This window comes from Cyanistes caeruleus, chromosome 6, assembly GCF_971803275.1.
Source record: "Cyanistes caeruleus chromosome 6, bCyaCae1.hap1.1, whole genome shotgun sequence".
Taxonomy (NCBI): domain Eukaryota; kingdom Metazoa; phylum Chordata; class Aves; order Passeriformes; family Paridae; genus Cyanistes; species Cyanistes caeruleus.
In genome coordinates this window covers 48,784,055-48,805,985 of record NC_141706.1, presented here as the reverse complement: position 1 = coordinate 48,805,985, position 21,931 = coordinate 48,784,055, and the positions used below count along the sequence as shown (strand labels likewise).

Below are 21,931 nucleotides of genomic sequence, written 5' to 3'. Positions count from 1 at the left end.
AGCTCCTGGGGATTAGCTGGTATGGAGAGTTTGAATAGGGAGTTTTCCTGCTCTTCACAGTGGGAGTGCTACCGTGGGAGTCCTACTGCAGACAAAAGAATCACATTATTTCTCTGCTTAAATATTTCTTCCTTCTGCCTGCCCTAAGTAGAGGAGCAGATAGGAAAGCACACTATGTATATACCTGCCAAAATGTCTCAGTAAATTTGCATGTTAGCTGAATACTCAGCAGAGAAATTGGCGTCCTACCTTGCCTTCTCTGAGAGCAGTGATAAGAGATTCTGAAAAGACTCTCACAGCAAATATTTTTACTGGTAATTGTAATTATATTTTTAGTAGTTTCTTAAATTCCCTGGAGATGGTATTTGATCTTCCTAAGTATCCCTTTAAAGAATTAAAACATTGGATTATTCCCAAGTTTTCGGAGATTAGAAATTTAGAACCCAAACAAAGATCCCCTTGGCCCTGTCCCAATACAAATTGGTATCTGTAGGCCAAAGCACCTCTGAGCCTGAGGACAGCAGGGAGTGTGCTGATATTTGGGGTAGTGTTAGGCACTGCTTCAAGAAGCAGGGAGTTAGATTTGATGATCCTTATGGGTCCCTTCAAACTCAAGATCATTTAAAAAATCTCTTTGCTTTGTACATCAGTCTGCAGAATTTATAATTAAAGCTGGTTTTCTGCTGTGACGCAGGAAGCCACCTATCACCTGCAGATTTGATTCTGGGTTTGTATTCAGAGTACAACTGGGAATGGTAATGAATATAAAATTATGTGAGTTCTCTGTATGACACTATCTCTTCTGGAAATTATTTCGTGACACCACTGAATTGTAGAACTGCTTAGATTAGACTGAAAATCCTTATAATAAATAAAATCCCATTTTCCCTGATCCTCAGTCTGGTTTTCCTCAAAACTCTTTTAGTTCACCAAGGGTTTCTTCACCTGAGTACAAGAACAGCCACTGCAGAAGATTCGTGAATCTTTTGTTTTCTTTTCTCATTACAAATTTTCTTCTTCTTTGTCTTCTACCAGGTCGAAATAGAGCAGAAAAAAAGCTTGAATGAGGATCTGAAGGGAGAAAATACTGCAAATGTCAATGAATGTGCTACACAGTAAAGGAAGATCAGTTCACAAGTCCCAAGAGGGGTGGTCAAATTAACAGACCTGGAAGAAAGGACTTGCAGGGCTTGGGTATTTTTCTTTTAAAAAACAAGAGACTAGTACTTTTAAAATAATGCTTTGAGGAGTATAATTTTTTCCTTTGTGATGATCTGTACTTTGAGAAGAATGTGGTCAGTAGTTTGGAAGGAATCCATGGGCTTTTGCTGGAATGGTAGAAGTACAGTTGTACAGTCAAGCCTTTTCTGCCTTTTCACCATTTAGGTTCTGCACTCAAGTATGGTCTGGCAACCATCGCAGCCACACCAGAAAAGAGCCTTTATCACACGATCTTGCCCTCCCACATGAAACATTTTTTTTTCAATGCCTTTTGGTTTGGCCACTCACTGAATTGCTTCCTTCTGAACTGCCTAATAAAATTCAGGGAGGATCAAGTGAAAAATTATATAAAATCTCCTTTCTGAAATGGTCCACAGAGGGAAAACCCTGAGCATCATTCTGGAGAATCAATACACTGTATGACACACTCCTCATCTGAAATAAAGAGAATGGTCTCTGTGTTTTAGTAGATGAACTACAGACAGGAGAGCTGATCACAGAGCTCTGTTCAGCCCTTCCTGTCTCATCCCTTGAATGACAGCATGTCACTGTGCACGTTTTCACAGGGTTTGCACAAGTTACAAGAAAGCCTCTGCAATCTCTTAAAATTTTTATTTTGTAGTCTGAGCCGTTCTGGTATTTGGACTGAACATGGTCATGGCTGCTAGCAACAAGGAATGTGTGTTACAATAATGGAGATACTGGAGGGACTTCGCTGAGATTAGATCATTCCTGCCTAGAAAGATACTTAAGGGAAAAACATGGGGTTTAGTTTTGGATTTGGGATTTTTTTGTATGTTTGCTAGGATGGGTAAAATGGGTGGTCATTAAAAATGTCAGAACACAATTACTTTAACAGACAATGTTGTTTGTTTTCCTGAAAATCCTTGGAAGTCTGTTCAGCACAATAGTATTTTCATGTTCTATCTTGAACCTACAATGTAAGTTGTAGTAACAACAAAAAGTACAAAGTAACTTGTATCTTTATAATTACGTTTATAATACTCCCATTAACTGGGCCCCAGAATTTCTTTCCAAAAATTAACAAGCTTCTATCATTGAGATTTTTCATCTCCACTTAGCTGTAAATAATAGCAAGTCTTAAAACCTCTTTCTAAATAAAAATGCAGAAGACATAAGTCAGTCATTTACACATATTTTCAGAGAAAACAGTGTTAAAAGTACCCATTTTTAGTTGTTTCTATGGCTTGTGTAATATTTTGTCTCATAATGTTAAGTGTGAAGTAAGTAATTTATTAAATCATTTATCTTTTGAAAGGTTACTACTGACTATAAAATACACATTTGGAAAACTTTGGCAATGTAATTTAAAAGCATAATTAATTAAATGAAATATTTTTTATAAATTTATTTCATTTTACATTTAATACAAAAAAATAATACACTCTTGATTTACCACTTTCACTGTGACTCCTATAAAAATTAATACAGTGTTAAAATCCCAAATAAACCATGAAATTAATTTCAATGAGTCTGAAACTGGTAGTGGTAGAATTTGAAATAAATTGTAGGGAACTTAAAAATGCCTTTTTTATATGCACCTATATTTCAAGCCTGCATCACTCTAATGATACATACTTACACAGGTACAGCACTGTAAATATGTAAGGTCTCAGTCTTCTAGGGTTCACTAACAAGCCTGTAACACTCCATTGCAGGCAGCCCTTCTGGGCCCAGGGTGCACCTTGGAGCACACCAGTTAATACTAAGCATTTGCAACATCTGTCTGTAAATGGGAGAATGCTATTAACTTCTGTGAAGAATTCTGAGCTCAGTGGATTAAAATTTCTGATACTATTAATGATAACTTGTATAGGTTGTGAAATACCTGAGAGCACAAGGCTGAATTTGTGACTGATTCTCAGCTCTGGCACAGCCTGGCTGTGATGAGTTGCATGGCAACTCCTCTACAAAAATCACTCCTGTTCAAAGGCAGTCAAAGAATTTCTGGGTGGACTTCCTGCTTTTCACTGCAGCTCTTAATGTACAGTTTCTGAAATGATATCATCAAGAAATAAAAAAAACCAAACAAAAACAAGCTGAAGCAGTGCTGAGATGTTACTGAGAAAATGTGAGAATATTTTTTGAAAGAAATGGAGATTTTCTACTCTGACCTGCAGGCTCAGTGTCTGAGTTTTTTGCCTATTGCCCCTCAGCTCATGGAAACACAAAGTAATACAAGTTAGCAAAGTTATGTTGTACACCTTAAGAGGGGAGAAAATAAAAGGAATGTAATTTTCCATCACTGTTGAATTGTTAAACTATTCAGCCTCTATCATACTTGTACCACAGAACATTCTATATTCCAGTAACTGAAAGATAAACATATTGGAGTTTTACGGATATACTTAATTTCTTTACCACTTCATCACTTCATCACTGACTTTTTTTTTTTTTTAATTCAGAATCAATGAATGAAAAACCTGACTGTCATCTTTGTTGTGCAGTTGTACATAGAAGTATTTCTTCCAGGCATCATGAATTTATGCAGGCAAAACTTGAAGTTTTCTGGTTTATATGAAAGCTATTTTAATCCATTCTTGTCTCTGGAGAGTGTTTTTAGATGTACCTGCCACTGAATTTTCAAGACTTTAGGATGAATACCTCAGTCAGAGTTTCAAAAGATCTTATTTTCTAAGGACTGGAGTAAGTAGTTTGATTTTTCAAAAGAGTCCTAATAACCAATATCTTTAGAAAATCTACTGGTGGTGTCACCAAGTGTCTCAACTGAAATTTTTTTTAAGTCCAGCACCATTATGAGCATTGAGAATTTGAACACTGGGATCCTAAGTGCCCTTAGTGAGGTTTCCACTGTTTTTTATTGATTAAATAGTGCCAATTTTTCAGTGTTACACACTATCATATATGTACTTTATGTACATATCTCTTCACCCATGTGACTGTAGTAGAAATTTGAAAAGACTGTTTGATGTGAAGGGAAAACATCCGAGAACTTTGTGAGTTTGAAAGTAGCAGAAATTATATAGATACAAGCAGTGCCTGTAGTGGGGATGATTTTTTTTAACTTTTATTTTTTTTAAACCATGTGGAAAAATCTCTCTGACTAGCTTCAGATTACTACTTCTTGTGAGAAAGATGCAATCACTGTCCTTTGGTATATTTCAAAGCTTTGTAGTACTCAAACACTCCATGCAGGAAATGTGCCTTCAAGGTAAGAATACGTTTACTCCCTGAAGCGATTCTCACTTTCAGTCCTCTTTCTATTTCTCATTATGGTTTTAATATTTTTAATGTGGTGAGACTTGAGGTATCACATGGAATTTTGCCTAGAAACATAAAGTGTCTTTGATCACAAGGGGTAAAGATGAATAATATCTCCAGGCAGCTGAGCTTATTTTAGTTAATGTCTCTTACATTTATTAACTATGGACACTCTGCTAGAAAAGGAAAATGGGTGAATTCAGCTGAGAAATACTAAAACTGACTGATGTTATTTTTGTTCTTGCTTTTATTTAGATTTAAATTTAGTCATCCTATGAAGGAGTCAGCAGTATCATTATAAGCACTGCAGAAATAATTTTCATTCTCTGGTGGGTTGCTGGCTGACAGTTACTTGATAGGATGTCCAACACCTATCCACATTATTTAGTAGCTGCTAAAACTCCCTCTGGAACAGATCCCTCTCAGGATAGAGAGCAATTGTACGTAAAAGAGCATGAAAGCAAGTGGAAAAGGTGTACAAAGTTCAGCCTGGAGGTGCTTGTTATTTTGCTTAAAATTCTCAGTAATTTCCTTGGCCTTTCAGTATACTAATCAAGTTCATGACAAGTCACTTATGATCCAGATGGTGAAAAATTTCTTTCAGTGACTCTTAGCAGTTTGTGTGCATAGCTGTATTAATCTCTAGAACTGACCAGCACAAGAATTTGCAGCACACAGAGATCACTTACAGATGATGTACTTAGCCTCTTCTGCTACTAGAGTTAAATCTACATCAGGACCTGTCTAAGATACAAAATTTTGTGCTAACATGCACAGCTGTTCCTAATGTTCCTGTTTTTGTTCAGTCAGCCAGCCACCCCTCACACATTCAGCCATCCATCGTCCCATCCATCCCACCCTCCCTCCCTCTCTCCCTCTCTCTCTCTCTCTCTTTCATACTTGCAATTCATTCTTTGCACTATTGACATTGATTTGTTTAATTATTGTTTTGTAACATGTTCCTACCTTCTTATTTTGTAAAATAAGTAAGTCTATACACTGGCTAACTTCATAGAAGTGGTTTATTTTTTTTTTCTTTATATCAGTTGAAATGGGATGTCATGTTTTGTTTAAACTACGTGAAAACTTAAATAAATGTTAAGATCAAACAGCATATCCCCATTTTCATTGTGAAATTGAAGTCATACATGCTGTATATTCTGATAAATGTGAGGTCTTGAATTCAGAAGAACAAAGGGAATATTTTGAATGGCATAAAGGACAATATAAATTACAAGTAATGGGACTACATACAGAAAATAGCATTACTTCATTTGATCATGCAGATTGAACAATAGACTGCAAAAGAAATAGAGCAGGTCTAGAGCTTGAGCCACATAACAGTGTGGAGTAGTAACATAATATGGAAGATGGTCCAGCATTTGAACAAATCCATCCTGAAACAAAGTAATAGAGGATCGAAGCCTCTGTTCAGTGGTCTTTTCTTTCACCACTAAAAACAGGAGTATATGAAAGTATGTGACTTATGTGATCAGAATGTCTGTTTGCAAAGCAACTATAAGGTCTAGAGTATGTAGAGTCCTCTGCTATGATTCTCTGTGCTCTTTCAAAGTTCAGTAAGTAATGCCATGTGTCATTTCTTACATCTTTCCACTTTCTCAGTCACTGAGACCCATTTCAGTCTGTTGTTTTTCTCAAAAGCATTCCTTATATCAGACTGAAGAGCTGGGCACTTCTCTTGGCCAAATAAAATCAGATATCGTAAATGCTGTTCAGAGTATTGCCCTGGGCTCAGTACAACTGACAGTAAGTCAACCATTTTATAGGTTCAGAAAATGGGGGTACACAAGGTACGATGCCTCGTTATTTAAGAGTAAATCAGGTCAGCCAGAAAAAACAAGGAAAGTTAGGATTTGGGGGCTTGTGTACTAACAGTTTTTTACTACAATTCAGATACTCAGTGACTTTTGGAAATAAGCATATAAAATTGTTAGGGCAGGATTTTATTAATCCTGATAGCTTGCTAATATGCATAATGTTTTTTAAAAAGAAAAAAAAAATGAAATTTTAAAACCAAGGAGCTCAAAGTTCCTTGGCAATTGTGTAATCCTTAGAGATAAGTGAAAATAACAGCCTGCAAGAGATGGAGAAGTCAGAGTATCAGTGCAATGCATACCCAAACAGAAGACATCGCTAGAGTGAGACAGCGCAAACTGGAGAGTTAAAAAACACGGTTTTCTTTTGGTACTCTCAGTTGCCGTGATTGCCCACCCTGAGATATTTTGCAATTGCAAATTTTTAAGACAATAAGTGATGAAGGTCACAGCTGGAGATGAAGCAAAAGATGGAGGAGCAGCCATTGTTTCAGCTTAGGTGCAGGTGTGGGTCACAGCCGATGTGTCTGAAACATCAAGTGGCCGAGTCCCAGTTTTGATACTGCGACTTTTGGTCACAGTATCAAAAGCCTAACAGCAATTGCTGTATATAAAAAGGGAATTAGAATAGTACTATATATACCAGCTATGAAAGGTGTCCTCAACTCTGAATAATGGGACAGCAAAGCCTAATGGACAGGGGTGACTGTAGTACTGCCTTCAGTAGCACTGAGGTACTTCAACAAGTGGCAGACACATGCTGGGGTTCAGGAGGTCTGGGCAGACTGGTCCTTCCCTGGTTGGGGACCTTCTGCAGCCTCCCAGTTGTTACTGCCCCAGAGGCTGTAGATAAATTGGGAGCAGTCAGCTCAGCCTAAAGAGCTTCTGAAGGAAAAGGCTGAATACAGCTGAAAGTAACTTCTTAAACTGTGAGCCTCTTTTGTAAAGATTTTCCTGATGCAGGACTGAAAAGGAGAACTCAACTCCTTTGTGGAAGCAGACAAATGTGTTAGAGCATGGTCACTTCAGCAGTTGTAATAATACGGAGAGTGTTCAGATGGGAATGAAGAGGGGAAACTTCGTGTCAGTGCAGATACAGGCAGAGTATCAGAGTTCTGACTTCAGGTCAACCAAAACAAAAGCAAAACTGCAGTTTTTAAATGAGATTAAGAGTTTAACTGCTATGGCATCCCCTGTGCCCATCTCCCTTTTATCCAAACCTTGTTTCTCACTGTTTGAATTTTTTTCCCCCCAAATTGTTACAGGTACCCTTTGCCGTGTCTGTCAGGAAGTGACAGTTGGTGCAAGGGGAACACCCAGGGGGGTGCTGGTAGCAAATGGGATATGCTGAAGTTACAATCTCAGCAGAGAAAAATGTGTGCTAATACCTCATGAAATCCTGTGGCAAGTCAGGAACTATGCAAAAAAATGTGACTTGGGGAGTCCCAGTCTACAGATACTGATCTTGAGAACAAATAAACAAATACTGTAAAAATTAATATGAATATTATGAAAGACTGGAAGGCTTTTGAACAAATATAATTAGATAGGAATATAATTTGGATCGGAACAATATTTTCAAAATCAGCTCTCGAATTGTTCAGGGCCAGCAGTAACAGCATGATGAAATTGCGAGATGACTGACATGTCTGCTTGGTAAGTTGGGGTCCATGGTATGGTCCTACCCGGAGAAGTCAACCACAGGTTGGAGCAAGGCCCTTGGCTGCGTGCTCACACTCCGTGGGTTCTCAGAAGTGAAGGGACTGTTGCTCTCTAGTTAGTGGTCGCTGCCAGGTTCCTGCCTGGAGTACTGACCTGCTGCACCAAGCAGCCTCAATGAATCACAAGTCTCACTGGTTTTCAAGACTGAACCCCGTGCAGAATTTGGCCCATTGTAAACCAGCTGGATCTCAAAACTGGGTGTTAGAGTTGACTGCCACAGCTGATTCCATATTTAGTTGAGAAAAGGACAACAGACTGTCGTTCCGATTTGGAACGGCTATAAAGAACGACACAAATTCTCAAGGGAGTTTCAACACGAGAATTTTCTAGTTTATTGCTTCAGGCTTGTTTTATAGACAGATACGTGGAAAGTACAGAAAGGAAACTCTTATTGGTTAGCAAAGTGCTACATCACCATCATTGTTCAGGGGCACACTACCCCCCTGACTCTCTCTTGCAAGGGAAAACAAGAGGACAGACAAACAACACCTGGCAGTTGTTTTCTGTCTCTGAGGATTGTTTTGAAATCCTCCTTTGAATTTCTCAGGCTAGCTTCTCAGGCAGGACTGAGAGGCCATGGGCCTGCAGTTTCTGCAGCTCCCTGCAGCCTGTTCCAAAGCTAGCATCCATAAACAGACAAATTAATTTTTCAGTGGTGTTGACTAGCCTTTTCAACCAAGTAGTCCTTACCTGTCTGCAGAGTCATGCACATATTCAGTTTAAATGTACATCCATAAAGCACTTCAAATACCTCCAACAAAAAATGCTGTCATAGGGTAATGTTTAACTATTGTCCATAAAAGACAAAAGCATTGTGTGTGTTGTTGTCCTGGTTTAGGGACAGTGCAGTTTCTGAAAACAAATTCTGTGCTTCTTGTTCCCTCTCCTTCGCTCTCAGAACCACCATAAAGGTGTAGAACATAATATCCAGCATAAACAGAACATAAACAGAACAGGGACTGGGGATACAAGCATCATAAAGTCACCCCAGGATATTTTTATAGGTATGCAAGGATATGTACAATTATGCATTGATGGAAAGAACAATTCGACAAAAAGGTTTGTCGAATTTTATTTTCTGGACACTCTTAAAAGGGACAGCCACTCCCCACGGCTCCAAGGTAAGCCACTGTGGCTCAGGCCAAGTCCAGGCAGCCAAGCCCACTAATCCTGTCTGGTCAACCCTCATGCAGCTGCTGCCTCATTCTGGAAGTACAAAATTCCCAGAAGCTCTCATAAATTTGCATGAAAGATGTCTGCAAACACCAACTGTTCCTGTATGACCCAGACTATCACAGTTCTACACAGCCAAGTCCAGCCTGGGTTTCCAAGCCAGGTATTCCCCTACTCTTCCTCTCTTGAGGATTCCAACCTGCAGCTGTGCTCACAATGAGCACTGTGTACTATAAAGCTGTGCACTTGTCAGAACGCTACACTGCTGGTAAGTGAAAGGGTTTGGCATCCCTTTTTCGTCCTTGTTTGAGGCTACCTAGAGGGTCAGTGGGAGGTTGAGAAAGTTAAAGACTGAAAAGAAAGATTGAAGACTTTGAGGTTTAGTGTAGTGATCAGGTTTGTCAATCCATGACTGCAATTTATGAAATTTGGTTGAGTATATTATGGAAAAAGTCCTTGGAACAGGAATTAGACACCAGACCTACCCTCTCCCTCTATCCAAATTGCTTTTTCTTTTGAGCTCACTGAATCTAGAAGACCTGTTGCCCAGTGAAAGTACTTAATAGAAGTACTTAAAGTACTTAACAGTACTTAATAGCACCATTTGAGGCTAGTTCCTTATCTGTTTGCTGAGATGCTACGGAAATGGACCCATTTAACCCATTTACCTTCTTACAATGTATTTTCTAAGAAGCAAATTGTTATAAGAGGTATTCTTCCAGAAAAAAAATTATCTTTCTGTATTAGAGCCTGCCACATATACACAAATACAACTATATGCCTTTGAATAATTGGGGCAGTTTTCCTTCCCACTACAAAAAAGCACATGACAATCAGTTTCAATCTCTCCTGAAGGAGTTTCTTACCTACATTTTAGGTTCAAGAAAATGATGTGTTAGTTACTAATTTTCCATTTACATTAACCATTTAGTATTTACCATGTATTGAATCTATGTTCATAGCAGTTACAGCCAACAGTCATTGTTCTCAATGCAAGGGCTACTGGACAGTTTTAGCTCAAAGAAGGAAAATTTGAAAGTGTATTTTTTCTGATTTGTTTTTTGCTGAGGTTACTATATTGCCATAGGTGTTCTGCCTCCCTCTTGTGGCTACCTCTTTTACTTTCAGCTTGGAAAAGAAACATTCACAGTGCAGCCATGATCAGAGTTCCTTATAGTTGCCTTCCTGATATAAGTCTCCTCCTTAAGTTTAGTAAAAAAAAGCCCCGTTATTTCTGGATTCTCCCATACAAACAAAAAAACTTTTAAAAATGAAATAATAATAATAATAATAATTAATAATAATTGTCTATCTAAGAGAGAGATTCTTTTACATCCATGTAGGAACAACCGAACATTTTTGATAAAATCAGTGGTAATTCAGGCTGGTTACGTTTTGTGATAGGGTCTGAATGTTTGGATTCAAGTCAGCCACATATAGGAGCTCCACCCAGGAGTTCCTAAGATATACTGCAGGGGACAAGATATTTTCAAATCATGCAAAATGCCATGGCCTATATATTTTAGGATATCACTGTGTTCTTTCCTATCACCATCCATTTAAATATTATGTAGTCCTTTTCAAACATTAAGAAATCAAGCTAACTGAAGAGTTAAATAAAAGACTGTAACTCTAAGGTGATAGGAAAACCAAGACAGCATTAAATGGCTGCCTCGGAATGGTAGAGCCCCAGCTGAATGCAGATCTAATGTCCCTCCATTGCTTCCCCAGCCCAGAACATCTCCCTTCAAAGTCCTTAGCAGACTTACAGCATTTGCAGGGTGACTGACCTTGAGCATACCTGCTCTGTGCCCTTCATTCTTTTGCAATTTAAACTGGTATCAATATAGCACTTAATAGCCTTACACACCATTCAGAAAAAGATGTGAATTTTATCTTGAAAGCCATAGGTAGAAAGTGGGCAGGGGTGACATGAGCATTTGCAGAAGTCTACAGTAATGGAAAGAGAATAAGCTGCACAGTTGAAACATTACTGCTGGTCATCTTGCTTTGTCAGATCTAAAACAAAACATCTTTCTAGTTCTACACCCCTTAGTTGCATCCTCCAGCTTCACCCCCAAATTCGACTGGATTTGGCAGCAGAGCGAGGGACTTTCTTTGACCACTCATACATTTATATAACTGTTCAGATGATGTGCATAGAGACCTTTTCACTTTGGGTTTGAAGTGAAAAATTTGCTTCAGATTAGATGATGCCCATCAGCACCTCCTTGACAGCTGGCCAGTGAAAACATTCATGGGACCTGAGCCCAGCAGAGCTCAAAGTACAGACTACCAGGGACTGGCTGTAGTGACAGCTAGAATTTATTGGGAAAAGTCATCCCTTGTGCCTGCAGACCACATCCAATAAAGGCAGCATTGCATCCTCACCCTGTGACTTTAACACTGTCCCTGCATCTGAACAGATGGGTCAGAGCATGGGTTAGTCTCTCCAGGAAAAAATGCAGCTGTCTGAAAACTCTATAAACTGGAATTTCTGTTTTCTGCACAGCAGGTGTTCTGCTCAGACCATAAAATAGTGCAGGTATTGCAGATGTGATGGGATGCCTCACTAGAAATATTTTCTTTCAACAGAGACCCAGCCACAGTGACCACTAATCTGCCCAGAGTCTCAGTGGGAGAAATGAGATGGCTGATGTCAGTAGACCATATTGCAAATCTAGGAAGATCTGTAGCGGAAGATGATGCTTAGGATGGAAAAACTCTGTTTTGTCTAAAGCAGCGAAGCACGGAGTAGGAAGCAGCTGAGGGAAAATGTGAGTTCCAGTCTATAAGTGCAGATCCCCATTTTTTAACATGTTTGCTCCTGTCAAAATCTTGGCATGCCAAAGACTCCCAGGTTATGTATCGATTATCATGAAGACTGGAGCAGAGAGGAGCTCTGGAAATGGGTCACAGGTTAGGAATGACAATAAATGCCTAAGGTCCTATAGCTCCACTACAGGATGAACTGGGCTGGTTCATTCCTGCTGTTTTCCTTTCTCTTAAAGCCAGGGACTCCAGCTGCCCAGCAGCTCTCACACTAGTGCAGCTTTGCACTTAGATAATTTGCCTCAGAATGAGAACTCCACATTAACTACTCATGAGCCATAGGTTAGTTCCTGCTGAGTTTATGTTCACTGTTCCTCACTGGGAAGACTAAATTCAGCCAAAATTGAACTGGAGTTGTTCTCTGCAAATTCCACCCAATCCTGTGAAAAACAACCCTAGGACTCATCAAGGGAGGAAAAAAAACCCCAAAAACAACATTCTGCTTGTCTGTCTGACGCCTCTCATGCTGGGTCCCAGAGGGGAGATAGGATCACCTCTGGCTACACAGTGTAGGGCACACCTATGGGTTTTCCATGAAAGCTGTAGACTCCTTGCCCTTAAATCAGCTCTATGAAATTCTCAGCAACCCAGAAGGTGGTGTCGATTGCACCTGAGCACAAAGGAACAGAAGTTTTAAGTGGGAGGCAGTGAGCATCTGAAGTGGAACAAATCTGTCTTGCACAAAAGTATTTTTAGCAGATGTGAACATGTGGGTGAGGGAAAAAACACTGAGTTAAATACATCACAGCACATCTCTGCTGGGTGGCAGCAGCTTGTGTGATGTCTCCCACACTGCCAGCTGTGCCATAGAAGCCGAGGCTGCACAAACACACGCAGTCCCAAAGGAATCACAGTTATCACTCACACAGACCAGCACCATGCCATAGTTACACACTGCCTACCTGTATTCTGGCATATCCCAGGTGAATTACTCTATCTTAGGTCACCACAGGGAGCCTGAGGTATGTAAAGCACACTGTTATAGGTCATTCTGTATGGATATTTCATCCTCTGATGCTTGTATATATCAGAAATACCTTTGCTGAAGTTAATTCGGTTCTGCTGTGGACCTTTGCACATCATTGCTTCTGGCTGGAATATATGGCAGTAATTAGTAAAAGCGTTTATCAGCATGCTACGTACAGCTCTGCTTTGGATCAGTAAACTGGGACATTTCATATGAGGAGACTAATTGGTATTTTAAGTCTGGCTTTTTTTTTATCTGACTTCTTTGTTGTTTGGTTTCATGGATCAGAGCCAGCAATATTTTTGGCTGTTGCTGAAACATCATCACAGCTGAGTAGCTGTGATTCATAACAGTTACAGTCTGAGTGAACAATGTTACTACTTTAAAAGCACTTCAGCAAGGTACTAATGTAGAATGTGTAACTAACTCAGAGGCACTCCTTTACCTCACACCCTTTCAGAGAAGTTCAAACCTTCAGAATTTTAGGGACTTTTTTTAGCTGTTAAAGCATCGGTATTCTGTATTCAAATTATGAATCATTCAGTTTGTGGAGACTTCAGCATTATGTCAAACATGCACACATGTGAAAACTGAAGGGGTGGTCTGTGCTTTAAGACCAGTAATCTTCCTGCTACAAGCATGAGAGTTTGCTTAAAGCAAGCAGGGTGTGCATTTCAGTAATGGCCAATTCTTCTTCAATAAAAGGAAGCCTGGAGACTTTTCTACATGACAAAGCATTTGGCAACAATGTTGTTTTGAAGCATTTCCTCCTCTGGTCACTTATTTCTACTCCTGTCAGCTCTTTCAGTTGCATTAACACATCTTTTGTAGGGCTGCCCTATGAACCAGATCAGGAAACTGATCCAGGTTAAAAATTAGCTAGCAAAGGAGGGGGAAAAAAAAAAAAAAAAAAAAAAAAAAAAAAGCGCAGCAAGGAACTGGCAAAAGTAGAGTGTGGTGGCACAGAAACAGAACAAGCACAGAGTGGTATGGGAAGGAAGTATGAACGCCTGAAATCCTCATTATCACTGAATACTTGGGGGTCGTGAGAAAAACTGAACCAGCGTCTCAATTAAGCTTTGCCTTTACAAATTAAGTGTTGTTTTGTCAACCAGAAACATGAAAAAACCCCACAATCTCTGGTCCACAAAATCCACAATGGCAAAAATCTCTGCTAAGGTGTAAATTAAACATAGCATATGGCAAGAACCTGAAAAAGACCTTCTTGTCTCCTCCAGCTGTAGCTGATCATTTACCAGAAAGAGCTGCTATAAAGGCCACAGTGCACAGGTGTGAAATGATTCCTTGAGGAAAGTCAGTCTCCTAAGCAGAGGAGGCATGAGTGTTCCTAGAAAAGGAATAGTTTTTTCAAAATCTGACATGGAGTTTGTGTGTAAGTCAGATAGGGAACTATGATTCTGCTGGAAGAGAAATCCTGGCATTGACAGGAGAGGGTCAAGCAGTTGTTAGTGACAGCTTTAGAAGAAAATCTCTGGTACCCTGGATTTTGTGGTGCTGTTCTTCAGCCTTTGAAGAGGTGAGAGATCTGTTGAAAACAGATGGGGACAGAAAGAGCTACAGTAATGAATAATAGCTTGTCACCTGCTCATATAGTCTTCTGTGAAGTTGTGACCTGGGTATTTTGCTTGGGGCAGGAATTTGCTTTCTTATGTTGGTAGCTATGTCGCTCTGACTGGAAAACTAAGTGCATCATTTTATTGTCCAGTTTAGACATGACCTAATGAGAAAGGGGTATACAGCAGTTGTTATCAAAACACTGTATGTATTCTGACAGTAAACAATCTATATTAAAGAAAAAATTATTCGTATTTCCTACTTTGCTTCAGTAAGGACTTGGTAAGAGCAGAGCAGGCCTGAGACTCTATAAATCTAATAATGAAATAAAACATTCAGAGGCACTCCTTTACCTCACACCCTTTCAGAGAAGCTCTAACCTTCAGAATTTTAGGGACTTTTTTTCAGCTTTCTTGAAAGCCTTGCCCACTCTAGCACTTCAAAGGTGAGACTTCACTGAAATATTGTCTGCCCTCTGCAAGATCGTGAGATGCAAAATACATTGCTGTATGAGGAGAAGGTTTAGCTCTCTGTGAGTTGTGAGGAAGGCTGTTGTATTGTATATATACTAGACCCTTAGAAGTGGTGTTAGTGTGCTTTGATAAAGCATATTACTGTGCTTCAAATTCTAGATATGAGAGCAATCCAACTAGAAGAATAGAGGTGCCTTGCAATAAGGGTGATGTGAGCTATTTAATTCCATTTCTGCCTTGCTAAAAAAAACTTTTTGGAAAACCTGTTGCTGAAGGCAACAGGGACATGTTTATTGGTTTTGGCTTCCAGCTACTACATCATTGTGAGTAGGCTGTTAGGAGAATGTTAATTAATATATATATATCTTATGCCATTTAATTAGGGGATTCTTATTCAATACCTGAACACTGTCTGAAAGTCATATCAAGTAAGTTTTGTTATGTGTCAGCCTCCCTTCTGACTCTTGAGGGACTGTTGCATCCACAAAAGCTTTATTATGATGTGTCTGCTTTTAACTTCTGCCTGTGCCCAACATTTTGGATTGTGGCTTGGGCCACTTATTTTGGGTTTTAGCTCTGTATGAACATTTAAAAAAAGAAACAAACAGAACAAAATTATCTACCCATCCCTCACAAACAAACAAAATTTCTCCAATTTAATTTAAGGTTATATTCTCTCTTCAGTACAGTGAATGGAAGCAGTGAGAGGGACTTAGAGAAAATAAACTCTAATCTCACAATGTGTGAACATACCTTCAAGAAGCATTTTCCCTTAAGAACATTTTTTAGACTGCCTCAGTTCTGTGTATGTTTCTGTTTTATCCTTTAACGCATGCTATTACAATTTGAAGTTTAAATGTGTATCTCGTTATTCTAGAAACATGCCATTTCAGAGATTGGGTGAGAAGGTTTACTTTTTGACTAATAATACTAGTGTGTTGCCAAAACCTTCTGAAAAGTGTTCAATGGCTTAGCTTGTTTTTAAGGTAAGAATGTAATAAATATACTGGGTGAAAATTGTATGCTGTCCTCATGCCTGAAGTAGGAGACTTCACCAGTAAAAGAGCAGATTGGTAATATGGACAAGACAAAGATGACAACTCTGGAAGGCGTGCTGACAGTGCACATCATTCTGTCATCCTGTAATACAGTTAAGACAAATTTTTGTTTTCCTTGCTCGACCACCCCCCTCAGAGGGAAAGGGAGCTAGTAGACATAATCACAAGTCATCAACAAAACAAATCTTTGTTTCAAGAACTAGGAAATTAAAAACCACTGTTGTCAGCAACACCTCATACTAAGTAGTCAATTCTTCACAGTATGACCAGAAATTATTTCAAAGAAAAATGAAATGTTGATACTGCTCTGGTAGTGATTTCTCCAGATGTAGGAGATCAGGCATACTCATGGTCTGCTCTTGGGGGCAGAGGATTAGTTTCAGAATTTTTTAAAATTTTTATTTTTTAACAATTTTCAGATGAACCAAAAAATATTCAATTAAAAAAACCCTAAACAACAGAGAAATATAGAAATTAAGATTTCAACATACATTGAATTTGCTTTAACTTAGCATCAAGAATTTGTGGTTCTTTCTTCCAGCTTACTTGCTAGCTGGTGGTTTTCTGTGGCAATATCAGACACTTTCCATATTTGACTTTCTAGATTCAAGTGTATCCCATCCTTCCTCCATCAGCAAATACTTATACATCAGTTATCCCTTTGCAAATGTCTTCTTGAAAAATACACTGTGTAGAACAACCGATTAGTACTTGCCAAGAACTTTAAAATGGAAGGGTGGTCAACCCAAAAATCATACTGAAAAAAAAATAATTTCTTCCTTCCCCACCCCATGCAGCTTCCTATTTACAAGTTCAAAAATCTCTGTTCCAAAAGAAGTAGTTCCATGATGGACTACAAAGATGAACTACAGATATCCCCACATCCTAGACCCTTTGTATTAATTTAGCTACTGTTGCAGTAGTAAGTAATTTGCCCTGCTAAGGAGAAGCAAGGGATGCTTCTGAACAGGCCAGGAATCATTCAGGGTATTCAATGTAGACTGTGTGTCTCTAAATGCAAAAAGTTTGCTGTAAAAGATGGTTTGTCTTTGTCTCAAACATTTGGTAGAGAAAGAAATATGATTGTGTCTAGGATTGAGTGGGAACTTTTCTATATTATTTCCTTCTCTAGCACACCAAGGATCAGCTTTTGATCTTGTGCACAAATCATTTTTTCCCTACACTATCCCATATTTGGCATGATTTTTACATTGAAAGAGAAAGTTTACCCAAATGTCATCATCTTTGCTCTCAGTGTAATGTCCACCTTTATTATGGGGCTCAAGTCTAGACAGCCCAACAGCTAAAGCAGAAGTGTCCATCCAATAGTACAGCTGATGTTATTGCTAAACGTGGTGAAGCCACCCTAAGCTGTCAGTGGTAGAAACCTTGGGGAGAAAGATGACAGGGTAACACACAAACATAGGAAGATTCACACTTGTCCAGCAAACAAAGTAGAATGCTGGCAGATAAATACAGATAACTATAAAAGTAATGCTGTTATGTAGCTTATGCCTTCTGATGCTCCCCAGACTATCAGAGTTGCTCCTGCACTATACACAAGCATGTACATTATTCCAGTCTAACAAAATGCTAAATTAAGTAGAATCCCCTGCCATCTGTACAGCAGGCAGCCAGGGTGAACAGACTTCAGGAAGTGGCCAATTCGCTTGACTCCCCAAGCAGCAGCTGAATTGCCATGAATTAAATGGACCATTAGTCTGACTCAATGGGGCATTTCTCATGAGGGCTTGATTTTGTTCGCAGCAATATTCTTCAGAGGCACTTAGGGCTTTGCAGTGCTGCCCAACAACTGGATATTAGTGCCTGAGAAACTGTGAGAGGGCTGTGCACGCAGGTCTTGCCTTCTGGGAAGACAGTCTGATGAAATATGAAAAGGAGCATGACACCAGACTGTGGCAGTATTGCTAAAATGCCCACATGTTAAATTTTTTAACTGTTTAGTAAGCCACTCTGGAAAACTGGGAGGGGGATAGGAAACTGTAGCCATGCAATGCCTTGTTTTGAAAAGAAAAGGGTATGAATGGTAACCTGGTTCCTTCCTGGTAACATGCCAGTCATTTTGGCAGTTTTGTTTCACAGTGAAGTACAAACTTTTTGCAAGAGACTACTATCTTCCTATCAGAGGCATCAGAAGTCAAGTAACACCAGCATCTCAATCAATCCCTGTAATTCATTCATCAGACCATGAATTAAGGCTTCTGAGCAGGCAGATCCTCTTCAGTCCTGTTGGCTGTGCTATGCTAGTGGGAAACTCCAGCAAAAAACTGAGGTTGACAGGTGAGAATGGTAGGACTTTGTAAACTATGCTGTTTTTCTGGCCAGGGCTCCAGCAATGTGAATACTGACTTAATTAGCAGACCCACTCTAAACCAACCAGTCATGTCCCTAATACAAAGTCTGCACTCCAGCAAGGAAGGTAGTGTGTGTTACTGTAGAAATGAAAGATTTTGAGGAACTGAAGGGGAAGGCCTCCTGTACCCACTATATGCACTAACAAACTCCTCCCCATCAAAAGATGCCAGACAGGAGTTCCTGAACTTGTTACTGGGGCTAGTTTATAGAGAGGACTTCAGGCTGAAGGTTACATAACAAATGTAGTTTACATCACCACAGTTGTTGAAAAGATGTAACCTACTAAGTCTTCTGTTTGCCAAGTCAGAATTCAATGTAATTTTTCATTTATGCTTGAGTGGGCTCCACACAGGTGAGTTATTGGTGGAGATCTAAGGCATGAGTGGAGTTCAGAAGTTATGCTAAGGACTGAGCAAAGGTGGGAGTCATTAATGCTGATGGAACAACACTCAGAGGTGATAAGATTTTCCCATATTCCATGCCTCTCATAGGTTACCACAGAGAATGAGGACAAAGAGGGAATAGAAGAAAACACAATAAAGAGGGGAAAATGGAAGTTAAGCCAGCTGGCAGAGCTCTGACAACCTTTTGCAGAGATGGGAGATCCTGTTGCCACTGAATCAGTGAAAAACTATTAAAAGCAGCCATGCTGGAGATCAGTAAGCATGTGTGGACCTTGATGAGACCCTGAGGAAAGACATCTGTAAATCCTTAGGTTGTGCTGCCTCCCTCTTCCTGGCCAGCTCCAGCCTCAGCTACCAGCCCAGCTGGTGGCACACTTCCTACAACAGTGGCACCAAGGCTGCCTGGGCAGCCTTTAATCAGCTGCTTGTGAGGGAAGGCACCAGCACTCACAATGCCAAGCAGAGCTCAGAGCCCCTTTCCTGTGGACCCAGAAGAGCCATTTCTGCCTTGTGATGATTATGTGAGGTTTTTAATTGCCTTAGAGCAACCTCCCGGGGACTGAGGTGAGGCGTGTTGATTTCTGCAGAGCCTGGTACCAGTTGTGACCAGCAGCATGGACAGCAGGGCCTGAGCAACCTCTTCTGTGAGGGCTGCCAGCCCTTCTCCCAGGGCTTTGCCCTGGTGTGGCCACCACAGCCAGCCCTGGTCAACAGCAGCTGACCATGAGTCAGTGTGTGCCCAGGTGGCCAAGAAGGCTGATGGCATCTTGGGCTTTATCAGCAATAGTGTGGCCAGCAGGGCCAGAGCATTGATTTTCTCTCTCTACTTGACACTGGATCCTGTGTTCAGTCCTAGGCCTCTCAGTTCAGGGATGCCATTGAGGTGCTGGAGCATGTCGAGAAGGGCGATGAAGCTGGTGAAGGGTCTGGAGCACAAGTCTGATGAGGAGCAGCTGAGGGAGCTGGGGGTGAAAAAAACCCGAGCTCAGGTTTTTGCTCTCTACAACCACCTCACAGAAGGCTGTAGCCAGGTGGGGATTGGCCTCTTGTGCCAGGCAACCAGTGATAGGTCAGGAGGAGAGGTTGAGGTTGCCCATCAGGGTGAATTTCTTCAAATAAAATGTGATTAGACATCGGAATGGGCTGCCCAGAGAGGTGATGGAGTCAACATCAGTGGAGATGGTTAAGGAAAAACCGGACGTGACACTTAGTGCCCTGGCCTAGCAGACACGGGGATGTTCGGCCATTGACAGGACTGCATGGCGTCACAGGGCCTTTCCAAATTAAACGATTCCTTTTTCCCGTCCCGCGCGCGACAACGGAACACCCGGCCACCGCCTGCCGCGCGCGCCTCGTGACGTCACACCCCGTGCGGGGATGGCTCTCCGGAGAGAGGCGGAGACACTTCCGCCTCGATAGGGCCCGGCCGCGCCGCCACTTCCGCCTCGATAGATGTCATGGCGGCGAGGGCGGGGCGCCCCACGTGACGCCCCCGGGCCCGGCGAGGTCTCGCGGCAGCTCTCGCGGTACCTCGCTCCCCCCCGCCCGCGTCCCCCGCTCGCCGGCCGCTCGCGCAGCGCTCGACTCGCGCTATATAAAGGGGCGAGGCGGCAGCGCGGCGGCTGCAGCCCCGGGGCCGCGAGCGAGCCCGGCACAGGCCGCGGGGCCGCCCGTGAGCCGGGGCGGAACGCGCGGGCGCTGGGGGGACGCAGCCGGGCAGGTTTATTGTTTTAGGGGCGACTCCCCCCCCCGCGGTTGGGGGCGTCCCGGGGGGCTCGGGACATGGCGAGCTCGACTAACACAAACCCCGTGGTAAGGACCGGGTCGGGGGGCGAGGGGGGCCCCGGGGGCAGCGCGGGCGGAGGTGGCCGGCGGGGCCCGCCGCCCCCTCCCCCGCACTCCCTTCCCTCCCGCCGCCCGCCTCGGGCGGTCCCGGCCCCCCGGCGGGCAGGGGCGGCGGGGGGCGCGGGGCAGCCTCGCCCCCGCGGCGGCAGCCAACTTGTGGCGCCCGGCGGCGGGGAGAGAGAGGCGGCGGGAGCGGAGCGGTGGGGGCGCGGGGCGGCGGCCCGGGGGCGGCCCCGCGGGGAGGCCGGGGGTCTGGCGGGGAAGGGAAGGAAGGGCCGTCGGGCGGGGGGCGCCGCCGCCGCCGGCGGGAGGCGCCCGGGGAAGGGGCGAGAGCTGGAGGAGCGCGGGCGCTAACGCCCGCCCCGAGACCAGGGGTAGGAGCGCCCGAGCCAGGTTTCGGTTTTGCGGTGTCGGGGAAGCCCGCCCGGGCTCCGCTGGAGCCATTTTATGTTGCTTTGTAAGAAGGAGACGATGGTTGAAAAGCACTTCTCCCAGTCCGGCAGGATCGGCTAAGCCGAGCGAAAGCCCTCAACTCTGGCGAGCGAGGCAGTATTTATTTTAAAAAGAGAGAATGAAAAGAAAAAAAAAAAAAAAAGAAAAAAAGAAAAAAAAACCCAACCTCTCCCCCGTTCCCTTCTCGTGCTTTCTGCACCTTGGCGGGTGGCTCGCTGCTGCACTTGTACTCACAGAGGTTTGCAACAAGCAGTCACACAGACCTGCGCTGCCACCGAGCCCCCCCGGCCGCCGCTCCGCTCCCCGGCGCGCCCCCGGCCGCGACCCCCGCCCCGAAGCGCTGGAGGAGACAAACCCGGCGTCCCGGCGGCGGGCTCGGCCCCCTTGTTTGTGGCTCTCAGATCCATCATGGCTTCCCCCTGCCTTTCTGCCTCCCTGCTCCTTGTGTTCCTCCTCCCTGTGGCTGCCCTGTTTATATAGCGCTATTGCCGCTCTCTAATATAGACTCTGCTAGGATGGGAAGGTGCTTTCCAGCCCCACGTCACCGCCTCTCCATTTAAACACCACATCAGCCTTTAAATAGGGAGCGAGCTGCGGAGCGCGGGCTGGGAGGTGCATGCGTCCGCGGCGGAGGCTGGGAGACGGGCGGCTTGTCCCTCGGATCCAACCGGCCTTGCCCACCGGTTTCTCTTCCCTCCGCGCCGCCCGGCCCCGTCGCCACCGGACTGTGGAGCGGCGGTGCTCTGCGGGGGCG

At 42.6% G+C, this 21,931-nt stretch overlaps 2 protein-coding genes and 3 long non-coding RNA genes across 15 annotated transcripts in view; 3 read left to right on the top strand and 2 right to left on the bottom strand.

Annotated features, from left to right (window-relative positions):
- STON2 (stonin 2) overlaps window positions 1–5,578 on the top strand; it is a 74,546-nt gene extending 68,968 nt beyond the window's left edge. For all 11 annotated transcript variants that reach the window (XR_015288192.1, XR_015288194.1, XR_015288193.1 and 8 more), the window contains one exon: window positions 1,036–5,578. Coding sequence is in view for 6 of the 11 variants with exons in the window: in XM_086893515.1 (XP_086749641.1) it covers window positions 1,036–1,119 (84 nt within the window). In the remaining 5 variants the exon portion in view is untranslated. The remainder of the gene's footprint in view (window positions 1–1,035) is intronic.
- On the bottom strand, window positions 5,469–9,401 carry LOC147652666 (uncharacterized). Its single transcript, XR_015288202.1, has 2 exons — window positions 8,660–9,401; window positions 5,469–8,276 (listed from the first exon to the last, which is right to left on the bottom strand). It is a non-coding gene; the product is annotated as an uncharacterized LOC147652666 (long non-coding RNA).
- LOC111929927 (uncharacterized) lies at window positions 9,379–19,138 on the top strand. The gene is made up of 3 exons (XR_002864945.2): window positions 9,379–9,462; window positions 11,790–11,971; window positions 18,967–19,138. It is a non-coding gene; the product is annotated as an uncharacterized LOC111929927 (long non-coding RNA).
- Window positions 16,495–21,651, bottom strand: LOC147652665 (uncharacterized). The gene is made up of 2 exons (XR_015288203.1): window positions 21,533–21,651; window positions 16,495–19,841 (listed from the first exon to the last, which is right to left on the bottom strand). It is a non-coding gene; the product is annotated as an uncharacterized LOC147652665 (long non-coding RNA).
- GTF2A1 (general transcription factor IIA subunit 1) overlaps window positions 20,474–21,931 on the top strand; it is a 26,512-nt gene continuing 25,054 nt past the window's right edge. Inside the window, exon 1 of the mRNA XM_086893525.1 lies at window positions 20,474–20,691. Within this exon, the coding sequence (XP_086749651.1) occupies window positions 20,662–20,691 (30 nt within the window). The 5' untranslated portion in view covers window positions 20,474–20,661. The remainder of the gene's footprint in view (window positions 20,692–21,931) is intronic.